The sequence below is a fragment of the Phacochoerus africanus genome, chromosome 3 (assembly GCF_016906955.1).
Source record: "Phacochoerus africanus isolate WHEZ1 chromosome 3, ROS_Pafr_v1, whole genome shotgun sequence".
NCBI classification, from domain to species: domain Eukaryota; kingdom Metazoa; phylum Chordata; class Mammalia; order Artiodactyla; family Suidae; genus Phacochoerus; species Phacochoerus africanus.
In genome coordinates, this window is record NC_062546.1 from 32,526,213 (window position 1) to 32,539,345 (window position 13,133).

Below are 13,133 nucleotides of genomic sequence, written 5' to 3' on the forward strand. Positions count from 1 at the left end.
TGCCTCGTCTGTGGTGGCTGCGGTGACAGCTGGGACAACGTGGATCTAGGGAGGAGGGTGGCCTCAGTGCACTTGGAAGGTGCTATGTGGGCAGCAGCCACCGACAGAGCCCCACCTGCTCCGTGGCTCAGCTGGCTGCACTGCGTCCACCGCCAAGTGAGCTGTGCTCTGACAGCTGCCCCCTGACAGGCTTGACCCCGACTGTGCACACATAGCCACAAGGCTCCATGTGAGGTGGTGCTGGGCTTGGGGGGCCTGAGAGGGAATAGGGATGGCTGAGTGTTTTAATTAGAGTTTTTCCATCTGGAAAGATGGGCTGAGGGAGCATGGGAAGGGGGTCCAGTAGGAGCCCAGAGGGCCTGGAGTGGAGCTCGTGGTGGTCAAATGCACTTCTTGAACTAAAAATGGACATTTTAGGACAAGAAGACCATCTCACAATGGCTCATGATGAATAAACCCAAGAGACTGGGCTCAGGAGCCAGGGGACAGGCTCTCAGGGTAATAACCTTACTAAGGTGCTGGGGGTGGGGGGTGTGGGGTGGGGGGCATAACTCCGCCCCAGAGAGACCCTGCCCAGCTTTAGCTGTCGGATTCTGGCAGCTTTGCAGCTACTTCAACAACAGGAAAACATGTTAAGTGAAAGTCAGGGATTGATGTTAAGCCGAAAGAAAAGTCTTAAGCAAAAAAGCAGAAGATAATTCTTGTGAAATAATGATCATTCGTGAAACAGCAATGAAATGGTACTAAAACGTCTGTGATTACGTATTTCTCAGCATTCATCCCATAACTGAAGCAGCATGAAGCATAGTTGCGCTTAAAAAAATGACAAGAAAATAGCTATTCATTTAGTTGACAGAGAAGGTTCGTGTCCTCTGTGAGATCACTAGTGTCACTGTCGTCACCAAGGTGAGTGTCAGCGAGGGCTGTCAGAAGCACCCCGGTCCTTACGCCGAGGGGCCGCCCATGGCTCCTTTGCCTGGAGTTCCTGGAGCAAACCTGGGTCCCTCCGGGAGGCGACTGGGACGTGCTGGCTTGCCCCCCGCCCCCAGGTCAGCCAGGCCCCAGGACTGCATATTGCTGCGTGGTGGCTGCTGAGTTTGGACATGTTCCAGAGGAGGCCCCAAGTCCCTAGGCTGGGGACAGCATGGAGGGCGTGACTCTCTGGGCCTGGGGACAGGTGCCTGCTCTTCTGGCCTTGCATTCTCAGGGCTGGACCAGCCTGAAGACCCTCGACAGCTGGGGGTCCCGCCAGCAGTGCTTTGCTCTCTTGCTGCCTGGCACCTTTCCTTCCTGTGGGGAGGCGCCTGGACTCGGGGTGCCAGAGCGGGGATGTGGAGCCACAGACAGGAGTACGTGTCCCCAGCCCTGTGCCTACTGCATCGGAATATGTACAAAATAAAACATGTTCCTGTTGGTGTATTGCTAACGCTATGGCATTCCAGGCACAGGCGCTGTCACTCGTCCACCGGAATCTGTCTGGAGACAGCCTCGCGGGTCGGGATCTTTGGAGTTTCCGTGTGGAAGGGTTAGCAGTGCCCACCCATCCTGCGCTCTACACAGCGCCGTGAAAACGGCATGAAGGGTGAAAACAAAGGGAACCACAGGCAGAAAGTCCCAGGGCTTTGTGGCCTCGTCGGCGACGACAGCATCACACAGGCGTGTCCCCCTGTGCGTCCACCCTTGCCAGCCCCACTCCTCTGCGCCCGCACACGACTGGCCCAGGCTCTTCCATGCGCCTGGGAGGCTCATAGGTGGTTGTTCTTGGAGAGGTAGGCGATGAGGGCCACGGCCACGCCCACGTAGATGCCGGTCCCGATGGTGATGGAGAGCACGGCCAGGAACAGGGCCCGGCGGGAGCTGGTGCTGGCCTGGTGGAAGTCGCCCTTGGCCACGGCTTTGTTGGTCTGCAGATGGGGAGGGGCAGAGAAAGGGGGTCAGGATGGGCAGGGCGAGTGAGGAGCTGGGCCTTGGCCTTAGCTAATTCCAGAGAGGGGACGCGAGGAGGGGGTGCTCCTGGTTGGTGGCTGGGATGGAAGAGGGGCTGTTGCGCCACTGCTGGCCCTGCCCTGCAAGGCAGTCAGAGCTTAAAAGACAAAGCCCCGGGATGTCCAGGTGGAGCACCATCCCGGGGTCCTGGGGCTCAGGAACCAGGATGCGAGGGAGGGCGTATGACGGCTCAGGGCCTCCTCCCGGGTGGAGACATGAGTGACAAGTGTGTGGCATGGCCCTTCTCCGACCCTGGCAGTGTGGAGGTGGGAAGGAATGCACAGCTCTCACGCCAGACAGGAGTCCACGGCCTGAGATCAGTCTTGGGGGTCCTGGGGGCCTCGGGGGCCTGATGTCCCCTCCCGCCTGGTGGAGCCAGTAAATCCACCTGGACCAGGGAGCTAACGTCTGGTCACTCAACTGCGTAATGAAGATTCCTGCTCCTCAGCCTCAAGGCAAATGGGAACATGGAAGTTGGGGGTTGTGTCTGATCTGGCATTTCGTGGGGGAGCCCACATCCCCTGCCAGCACCCCCCCCATCCTCCTTGACAAGGGGGCACTGGGCCCTGGGGATGTGAGGCGATCCTGCCACAACGTCACCTAGGACCATCTGAGTGAGACAGCGCATGTGGCGGATGAGGGTGGAGGCTGATGGGCAGGGGCCAGGACCCCTTGGGAACATCATGTGACCCTGAGGAGGAGCCACAGGTCACAAGTGAAGATCGTTCCTTTCTTTTGGGGCCTTTTGCTCAGCAAACAGTGCAGAGGCAAGCCTGGTTCTGAGCGGTGTCCTCTGTGCGCCAGGGGCTCAGGGTCCAGAGAGCCGAGGCGTCCACCCTTGTGGACACTGCTTGGAGCACAAGTCACAGGCGAGGGAAAACTCTGACTCAGGGCCCAGAGCCTGAGGTCAGGGGGCAGAGAGCTCGCTGGGGATGGGGCATCAGCACAGCCCTGGCCAGGGAAATGCCCTCTACCCCACCCAGGACACACTGAGGTCACGCACAGCCCACTGGCACATTCCACGTTGAAAACACGCACTCTGGTTCTTTAGGTAACTTACCCGGTTTTAAATCTACGTAGAAACCCAATTTTAAAATAAAGAGCAAAAGTGAAACACTGGTGCTAAAATTCATGAAAACACTGACTTCTTCCCTTGAGTCAGGTGCTATTTAAATGGAGGAAATAAAAATCATATAAGCAGAGAACATGCAGGCAGGACTAACGTGCTTAGGTCAGAACTCACATCAGAGCCATAATCTGGATAAAGCGTGAGGTCGGTCCCAGGCCTCCCCCCCCGTCCCCCATCAGCCTCTGAGGCCAGGATGGCTACTAGGTCAAGCCCCACTGGGAGGCACAGGCCACCAAAGGCGGAAAGGTCCTTAGACACATTTCATGAGCATTCGCTCAGGTGTCCAGGATGAGAGGCGACCGGTTTGTAGGGGATGGAGGCCAATGTACATCCCAGCTGCACTTACCCCCAACGTGTCTGCCCCTTGGTGGCCACAGAACTGTGGTTGGGAGCTTTTAGGGGACGGTTCACTGCAGGACAGGCTCTGTCTCCTGGTCTGAGAGATGCCAGGCCCTGCTTTCTTTTGCTGCTTTCTGGTGTCCAGTCTGGCCCTCGGGGACCTGCCCTGTCCTCACCCTCTTCCCAGCGTGTACCCACCCCACATCCACTTCAGAGGGTCATCAGGCACTCGGCTCGTGGGGCTCACATCCCTGCTCCCCCAGCCCTTCCTTCCTCCTTCGGTGACAGCTACAGGTTTCACATTAGGATGGTGACACTGGCCATGTGGCACCATTTGACAATTTTCAAAATGACAGCAGAACTGAATTAGAAGTCTGAACCGACCTCCCTCCAATGGGAGGGGACAAGGGGCTGGGTGTCCAGAGGCCAGGAAGGGGTCTGAGGGCCCGAATGGGGTCCGGGTTCTCTCCATCAGGGGCGTGAGCGGCGTCTCCCACTGCAGTCCCAGCAGGACCACCTGGTGAGGGGACAGCAGAGGCCCGGCAGCTCTTCCTCCAACATGCTTTGGTCAAAGATCTCCCCACACAGAAGGACGCCCTTGGCGTCATCACGCATCGTACACAGAGTCTGTAGGAGGCTGCAAGTCCTGCGTAGCCAAGAAGGAGGTGTTTACAACCATGGCTCTGGCTGGGGTGGCTCTGCCCAGAAGGACTCGTGGTCAGTGTGGGCAGGACACAGGCCCTGCACGATGGGGGAGGCGTCGCCATCCTGGGGAATCCAGGCGGGAGGGCAGAGAAGAGCTGGAGAGGGGGGCTGTGCAGGCGAGGCCACCAGGGGAGCTCAGTGACCATGGAGGCCTGGTGGCCACAAGCCACCTGGGGCAAGGAGCATGTGGGATGTGGCAAGTGTGCCTGAATTTTAATGTCATTTTCACTTTAATTAATTTCACTGTAAATAGCCAAACATTAGGGCCACCTCATGGGACATCACAGACCCTGGAGAAACGGGCAGGGGGGTCCCTTGGGGGTGTTGCAGGGGAACCTGGCAGGATGAACCCCAGAGCAGGTGGAGGCCCCTGGGCCCGGAAAGCTGCTCCACACACACCTGCCTTGTGCGGCTTTACCTGTGAATTTGTTTTGGGTCAACGTGGCCCAGTGTCAGGCAGAGAGAATGAAACCTTGGCAAGTCGAAGGAGCTAGGGTGACCCTGTGTGAGGAGGAACGGTCCCCTGAAATCTGCAGATGAAGGGGCTTTGGACCCGGGGCCTGGCCTGAGTGAACCGTGTCAGGTCCATGGGCCTCCTTTCCAGGGGACCTTCTGGGCCTCAGGCCTCATGACACTGGGGAGCCCCAGCTCCACCCCTGCTGGCTCCCCCTTGGAATGACCACCTGGGGTCTGGGCTCTGGTCTTAGAGGGAGTTTCCCACCAGTTCTTACAAAGCTCTCATTTCCTTTGGCTGCAAAATACCCTGTTTGAGGCTCAGAAAAAATCATATTCCCCTGCGATATGTCCCCGCTTTGTTTTTCCTGTGGTCAGGCACTTTAGGGGCAGGAATGGCTAAGGTCTGGTGACCCCATGGCCACGTCCACAGACACGCGCTCTGCCCTGGCTGAGGAGGGGTCCAGGCAGGGCGGTGCGGCCTGGGCAGAGCGCAGGCATGTGCGGCTCCTGGATGCACCACTGCCTTGGCGTCTCTCCGGGAACTGACAGCACCCCGGCTAATTTACGGCTCATTTTCCCTCCTGCCCCAATATCTGTTGGGCTGGATTACATTTCTTGGCATTATTGCAAAGCTTATTTCCCTTATTCACAATTGTCTACTGCCAGCCGTGTGCTGGCAGGGGCTCAGGGTGGGCCCGAAGAGGAGGCCGCTTGAGATGATTTAACGGGCTCCGCGGGCACAGGAGAGCCTCCAGGCCTCCACTCACATGCACACCCACGTGCACATTTCTTTCCTTACCTGGGTTTAGTTCCAGGTGCATTTTTTTTTTGTCTTTTTAGGGCCGTACCTGTGGCATATGGAGGTTCCCAGGCTAGGGGTTGAATTGGAGCTGTTGCTGCTGGCCTATGTCACAGCCACAGCAATGCCAGATCTGAGCCACGTCTGTGACCTACACCACAGCTCACGGCAACAATGGATTCTTAACCCACTGAGTGAGACCAGGGATTGAACCCACAACCTCATGGTTCCTATTGGATTCATTTCTGCTGCATCACGACAGGAACTCCTCCAGGTGCATTTTTATCTCCCCCTCCCTCCGCCTTTAAAGCAATTTTTCTATTTTAAGTAAAAAAAATACATCATGTTGGGTTTGAATGGCAGACAGATCAGCTAGGAAACAAACCCCTGTGCTTGGGTGAGGCCCAATGGACATGGGCTTCCCTGGCACTGGGCCCCCCACTGGGCTGTGGTCTGGGTCACTACAGGGCATGCTTCCCTTGGAGGGTCTGAGGGCCCCTGTCAAGGTCATTTTGGGGAGAACACGACGCAAACATCAATGGAGCCACAGCCCCTGTGCTGTTGCATGCAGGATACTGGCAGGGCCGTGGCCTCCATCCTCCCACGGAGGTCAGAGGAGCCCTAGGCCCCAGACCTCGGGGCTCCTGAGAGGCTCCCCAGTACTCCCCCTGTTACAGCTCAGGGCTCCCCTGCCCTTGCCCATATGGGCCTCAGCTTCCCCGACACCTAGGTTTTGTTTGCTGTGAGCGGAGAGCTCGGGGAGAGTAAGAGAAACCCAAGGAAGAGAAGCCCAGGAGGTGATGAGTGGAGGGTGGAGGGTGGATGGCAGAGAGACGATGCCCCTGAGTCCACACGAGCTCACCAAGCAAATGAGGAGCCACCTGTGCTAACCAAGGGGGCTTTGCTGCCTTTCTCCCCAGGCCTGGGGGCTTCCTGCTGAGGGAGGGGTAAGATGGAGGGGTCTTCCTCCCCTCTGGTACAGCCAGGTGCCCTTGAGAGACGGGTCTGTGGGACCCCAGCACCACCTTCTGGTTCCTTCCCTGTGACCCACAGGCCTGAACCACCACCCACATCAGCCATAAAGATTGAGTTTCCTTCCAACAACCACAGAGGTTCCAGGACCACCCCACTCCCCTGTACGGCAAGGGCACCTCCACAGACAAACCCACTGGGGGTTTGTGAAAAGATGATGAATGGGCTAATAGCTATAATATAGAAAGAGCAACTGCAAATCAATAAGATGTAAAAGCCCAGGAAAAATAGGAAAGGGTATGAGCTAGAAATCTATAGAGGAAATAACAGAAAGAGTAAAACCAGTCTAATATATGAAAGATGCATAGTAATTAATGAAATACAAACTGAGAGCTGGGGGAAGAGCCAGTGATGCTGGGCCTCCAGGAGCAAGTGGGTCTCTTGAAGCCAAGAGGGGCCGGGGCTGCGGAAGAGATGCCCAGGCTCCTGGAGGCTGAGCCTCACAACCACCTCCCCTTCTGGAGTAAGTTTGTGAGAGGCAGAAACAGAACGTAAGTGGAGGCTTGGGAGGTGAGAAGGCCCTGGGCGTCAGCCGTGGTGCTTGTGAACTTTCTGGCTTTCTCCTTGGGCGGAAAAGTTGCCTGCAGCATCGGAAGCCCAGAATATCTTTCCCATCATTTCCAGTGGTTCTTGGTGTTCTGCTCTGGTCCTCATCCACCGAGGACATCAGGAGCGAGGGGTGGGTGCCTCTATTATGAACACGATGTTTTTATCCACAGATGAGTGAACACTGAATGCTGAGCCCTGTGGAGGGGCCAGCATTCATGTGTTGGTGGGAGGGGAGACGGGTTCAGATTTCAGGACAGCTTACAACATCTCCTAAACTTAGATTCCCAGAGTCTTTGCGTCAGTGGGACTGCACTTGTGGATGTGCTTGCAAAGGGAGAAACAGAAAACAATTTCTATGTATATTTTTAGGGAAAAGATTAGTGCACATTTGTGTATTAGAAAACTGCAAAATCATTCAAAATATCGACGCAGAGCTTTATGTACCGACACCCAAAATATTTAATGACTGAAAAAGCAAGTTGCAATGTACATCCATCCTCTTTTATTTGCAAGAGGATGTGATTTACAAATGCAGAGATTTATCAATGTGCAGTAAGAGGTGGTCCCTGGGGGTGGCTCTGAGGAAGGGGCTTTCACAGGGAGGTTCCCTTTCTAGCCTCTCTCCTCTGCCTCCTCCTGTTTACTAGGGAGGTGTGCTGCTCATGTAAGTGAAAAAGGCCAGTGAATGCATAGGGATGTGTCTGAAGGCTCCACTGACAGTTAAGGGAACACGAGGCAGAGGGTTAAGGATGCAGGTGAGATTTCCAGGCCTGACCACCGCCTGGTGCCAGTTTGCTGCTGCCACCAAGCACACCGTGTTCATAATAGAGGCACCCGCCCCTCGCTCCTGATGTCCTTGGCGGATAAGGACCAGAGCAGAACACCAAGAACCACTGGAAATGATGGGAAAGATATTCTGGGCTTCCGATGCTGCAGGCAACTTTTCCGCCCAAGGAGAAAGCCAGAAAGTTCACAAGCACCACGGCTGACGCCCAGGGCCTTCTCACCTCCCAAGCCTCCACTTACGTTCTGTTTCTGCCTCTCACAAACTTACTCCAGAAGGGGAGGTGGTTGTGAGGCTCAGCCTCCAGGAGCCTGGGCATCTCTTCCGCAGCCCCGGCCCCTCTTGGCTTCAAGAGACCCACTTGCTCCTGGAGGCCCAGCGTCACTGGCTCTTCCCCCAGCTCTCACGAAATGTCCCAAAGGAGGGCAGCGTCCCGCTTCTCTGCCCAGCTCAGCCCACCAGCAGCCAAAGCACAATCTCGATGCCCCACTCTCCACAAAGAACACAGAGGACTGAGTCCTTGGAGTGGTTCTGCTAGGATCACACTGCGGTGATGCTGGCTGATGTACATTTTCGCTGGTGATGTCCTGTCGTGGTTGAATCAGGTGCTCTGTCCAGGCAACCGGGCTCCACTGACCAGAAGGGTTTAAAATGACCTGATGTCCAGTGACCTCTTCATGCCCCCACCCCACCGCAGGTCAACAGCCCCCAACACACCTGGGGAAACGAAGAAGGGCTTTTCTGGTCTCATCTGAGCACAGGATAAGAACCTGGGGACTGTGAGGTGGACAGGGTCCTGGTGGGTGAAGCAACTAGAAACCTCAGCTCGTTTCAGAATGCTGGGTTCTGGGTTTCAGATTCCATCAGAACCAGAAGCGCTCTTAGAAGGTCAGGTGGTAGTGGGGCTTAGGCTCATATCCCTAACTCTCAGGCCTCTGCATGTTTTCTTTTTTTTTTTTAATTCCTTTTTTTAAATAAAGATTTTTATTTTTTTCCATTATAGCTGGTTTACAGTGTCCTGTCAATTTTCTACCATACGGCAAGGCGACCCAGTTGCACATACACGTATACATTTTTTTCTCACATTATCCTGCTCCGTCATAAGTGACTGGGTATAGCTCCCAGTGCTACATGGCAGGATCTCATTGTCTGCATGTTTTCTACCCAGGGAGGTGCTGGGGCCCAGGAAGCCCTTTTTCACAACTTGCTTGTTGGCAGGTGGGAGCCCCAACACCCAGACCCAGGAGACCTTCACCGTGAGTGGCGCTCTGAGGGCTGTCCCACGCATTCCTAACCAACTAACCATGCACCTTGTCTGCAATGCAGTTGGGAAATAACAGTTTTGGTAAATTGTTTCAAGAACAAAGAATGCTGAATTTGAGGCTGAGAGTCATGAGGACCTGTGGCCGATGGGGCTGCTTTCTGGAAGAGACGGTGAGGCGGTGTCTGCAGGTGCAGGCAGCTGTGAGGCCCTGGGGCCCCCTGGGGAACCTCCACCCCCCACCTGCCCCTACTCTCCCCAGGGAGGTTTCAGCTCTAGACCCACCCACTGTTTAACTTCACCTTGAGGCTGAGTTTGGTTGCAACCTGACCTGGGCCACAGCCTGGGAATTCTGGGTCTGTGCTCTGTGACCCTCCTACCCACAGGCTTTGCTGGGTTGCCATGGCCTGCCTTGACTTTATAGGTGGAGCTCCTCAGGGGGGCCTTTTGGGGGCATATGTAAGTTTTGACACTACCCTGGGTAGCAGAATACCCTGCAGACCACACAGGGATCCGGGCCCTCCCACAGCGACAGGCTTCTCCCTTCATAGCAGCAGATTATCCAGACCTTAATCACTGCTTGATCTCGCCTCCTCTTCTCTTTGGAGAGCATCGTTCCCTGTCGCTCTTCCTGGCTTTTCTCTTGGATGCTGTGTCTCTGATATTAATATCACTGCGTCTGGTTGCTTCTGCACCACCTGCCTGCTGGCCAGGCGCTCCCACGACTCAGGGATCTAGAGCAACGCAAGGGAGATGGGCTTGCAGCCTCTGTGGCCAAAGTGCACGAAGGGCAAGTCACACGAGGGCTTCCAGGGGCCACTGAGGGGCTCAGACTGCCCCTGCCACCTGCCTGATAAACCACCCTCCACCTGCCGGAGCGCCGAGATTCACTCTGGCTGTTTGCCGGCTCCCCTGGGCTGTTTTCTTTGGGGCTGTGACAAATGACTCATCTGTGAATGAGCTTGTAGACGTTTCTCTGTGGCCACGTGGGTTCCTTTCCCTTGGGCAGATGTCTGGGTGTGAAATAGGGAGAAGGATGTTGAAATTTATTAGAAAATGTCACTCAATTGCTGCTCCCAGGAGCCGTGAGGGCCCCAGCCCGTGGACTTGGCCATCTCCCACATGGGCTGTGGCTGTGGGTGCCTTGAACCCACTGATTTTCACATGTGCCCCCTGAGGACAGATGATCACACAATGGTCCTTCCTGTACCTTCCTGTGCGTGAACTGCAGGGTCTCTGTCTTCATGACTGAGAGATTCTGTTCTTTATGTGGTCTCTGTGTCACTGTTTCTATAGTGTTCTCACTGCCAGGGGAGTGCAATGGGGTCCAAGAGGTGTCTGGGCAGCTGTTCTCGTGGGTCTGGTCTGGGGGGTCAACTTCCGTCTCTGGGAGGCTTCGCAGCCCTGACGGTGGACGTCCTGACGGCTCAGCAGGTTCTGGCGTGGACAGTGTGGATGGTGTGGACGGCGGGGATGCAGCAACTTGACCGTGTCAGCTCCTGGAAGCTGTCTGTTCTTCCTTCCCTGGAAATGGGGCTTCGAAGTGGTTTTGCAAAACACGTTACATTCGCTTCTCTTTGCTGGAACTGCGCTGGGCTTTGTAAACAACATTCAGTTTGGGGCTTCAGGGCTTTGTAAGTGCCTGCGAGGGCCTGATGCACAGCCTGGCCAACAGGGGAACCCACTCCGTGGCCTGTGTGCCCAGCAAGGACTCTGCAGAGCCGGGCGAGTGACGGTGATCTCCTCCCCTCTTCCTCCTGCCTCTGTCTCTCTTGGGTAATTTGTTGTTGCAAAGGTGCCATCCCTCTTTGAAAAGCCGTGATGTCTTTGGCTGTCCTGGGATGAGCAGGCGGGGCACACGGAGCAAGGTCTCTGTCATGGGGCCTTGGGCAGTCACTGTCACCCGCTGGGCCCTCCACCCATCTCAGGTGCTTTCCCACCATGTGAGCACCACGTGTGGGGCAGCAGCCAGTCTTTCAGGGTGCCCACGGCATTGTCCTTTAGGGACCAGATCTGAGAGTCCCTGGGGATGACCTGGGTCCTCCTGCCCAGGCTCTAGGGGCTTGAAGCCTGCTGATCTGAGCCTGGCTGTCACTCAGATTCAACTTCCGACGGGGGCCAGGGCCACACAGGGGTGCATCAGGCAGAATGAGGGCGGGTACTGGCATGCCCCCCTGGGGATGGCAAACCTGGCCATGCCCAGGCTTCCCATCCCTGCTGAGCACCCTGTGTACCCCTTTGGTTGGGGAAGACCATCTGAAAGCTCTGGAACCTGGGGACCCATACACCAGCACTTGGAGGAAAGCGCTGTGCATTTCCAAGGCCTTTCCTTAAGCAGGTCCACGAGTCTCCTGGGCTCTGAGGGCACTGAATGCACCCTTCACGTGGACACCTTCCCTTCCCTCTGCTGAAAACAGATGGCCTTGAGGAGGTGACCCCCACTGACAGCCCCCATGGTCACACGCGCCTGGGACAGAGCCCCCCAAGGAGGATGCGTCACTGCCCCTGGGAGCTGGCGTCTGCTGGCCTTGCTCAGCTCCCCGTGCCCAGCAGGGACTGCTCCCCTCCCACCTGAGTGCCACAGGTACAAACGATGGAAGACAGCTTAGCATCCACGCTGCACACCCATGACAGGAATAAAAGATCTGAAGATACACTGTAGCTGAGCGCCATCCTTCTGCCTCTTATCCCTGCCTCTGCACGCGGCCCCAGCATCTCTGCACCAGTGCGGAGATGCTCCACTCTCTACAGCATTGACACTGTCCAAAAGGGTGCTGCCCCAGGGCAGCCTGCAGACCTGAGGCCCTTCCTTAGGCTCCTCCCCCATGCACCCAGCAGGTTTACAAAGCACCCCTCCCTCCTGCCCCCCCACCACCGCTGCCACCACTTTGGGAGCAAAGCATCTTGCTGTAGAGAGTGGATGGTTTTCCATTTCTTTTCTTTTTTAAAAACATTACCAGTGGTTTATGGAAGTTCCCAGGCTAGAGGGTGAATTGGAGCTGCAGCTGCCAGCTCACACCACAGCCATAACACCACCAGATCCGAACCACATCTGCGATCTACCCCACAGCTCACGGCAATGCCGGATCCTTAACCCACTGAGTGAGGCCAGGGGTCGAACCAGCATCCTCATGGATATGAGTCGTATTCTTAACCTGCTGAGCCACAACGGGAACTCCTGGTTTTCTACTTCTAAGGATGGAGGAAAAAAACCTATGCCAGCTCCACGCACTGCGACGGGGAGACGTCACGCTTTTAATTGCTGAAAGAGCCACCAAGGGCAAGGCTTCACGAGAGCAGGGAGATACCGTTTGCTCAAAGGACTTCAGAACGGGGGGACCCCTGAGTGCCTGGGCCTGTGCAGACCCCACCCCATCACATAACGATGCCTAGGAAGGGGCCTGGGGATCAGCAGCTATTCAGGGTTTCCAGGTGATTCCAACATGCAGCCAAGGAGAGAACCATGATCGTTGGCACAGAGAGACGGCAGCTCAGGGGAGCCAGGCTCCTTGTGCTAGTGGGTCCATCTCATCTGAGGCGCTGACTCTGCGGGCAGAGAACTCGTCACTCTGCAGGTTCCCTCACTCCCCTCTTGACATCCAGAGCATCAGCAATGATGGTCCTTTCTTTCCAGGTACAGGTAGTTTCTCTCTCTCTCTTTATTGGTTAGCTTGGCTAGAGGTTAATTTTATTGACCTTTTTGAATTTTATTGATGTTTAATTTTCAAATCTTTTCAAAGAACTGACTTTTGATTTTGTGGATTTTCTCTACTGTTTTCCTTCCTTCCTTCCCGCCCCTTCCCTCCCTCCTTCCTTCCTTTGCTTTTTAGGGTTGCACCAGTGGCATATGGAAGTTCCCAGGCTAGAAATCGAATCAGAGCTGCAGCTGCCAGCCTACACCACTGCCACAGCAACATGGGATCCAAGCCGCGTCTATGACCTACACCACATCTCATGATGTCGGATCCTTAACCCACTGATTGAGGCCAGGGATTGAACCCGTGTCCTCATGGATACTAGTCAGGTTTGTTTCCACTGCGCCACAACGGGAACTCCTCCACTGTTTCTCTATTTTCACTGTTAATTGGTTTCT

General features: G+C 55.6%; 1 protein-coding gene across 1 annotated transcript in view; it reads right to left on the minus strand.

Annotated features, from left to right (window-relative positions):
• Window positions 1-681: 681 nt before the first annotated feature.
• The window catches only part of SYNDIG1 (synapse differentiation inducing 1), an 88,858-nt gene continuing 76,406 nt past the window's right edge, over window positions 682-13,133 (minus strand). The window contains exon 4 of the mRNA XM_047770191.1: window positions 682-1,904. Coding sequence (XP_047626147.1) covers window positions 1,746-1,904 — 159 coding nt within the window. The 3' untranslated portion in view covers window positions 682-1,745. The remainder of the gene's footprint in view (window positions 1,905-13,133) is intronic.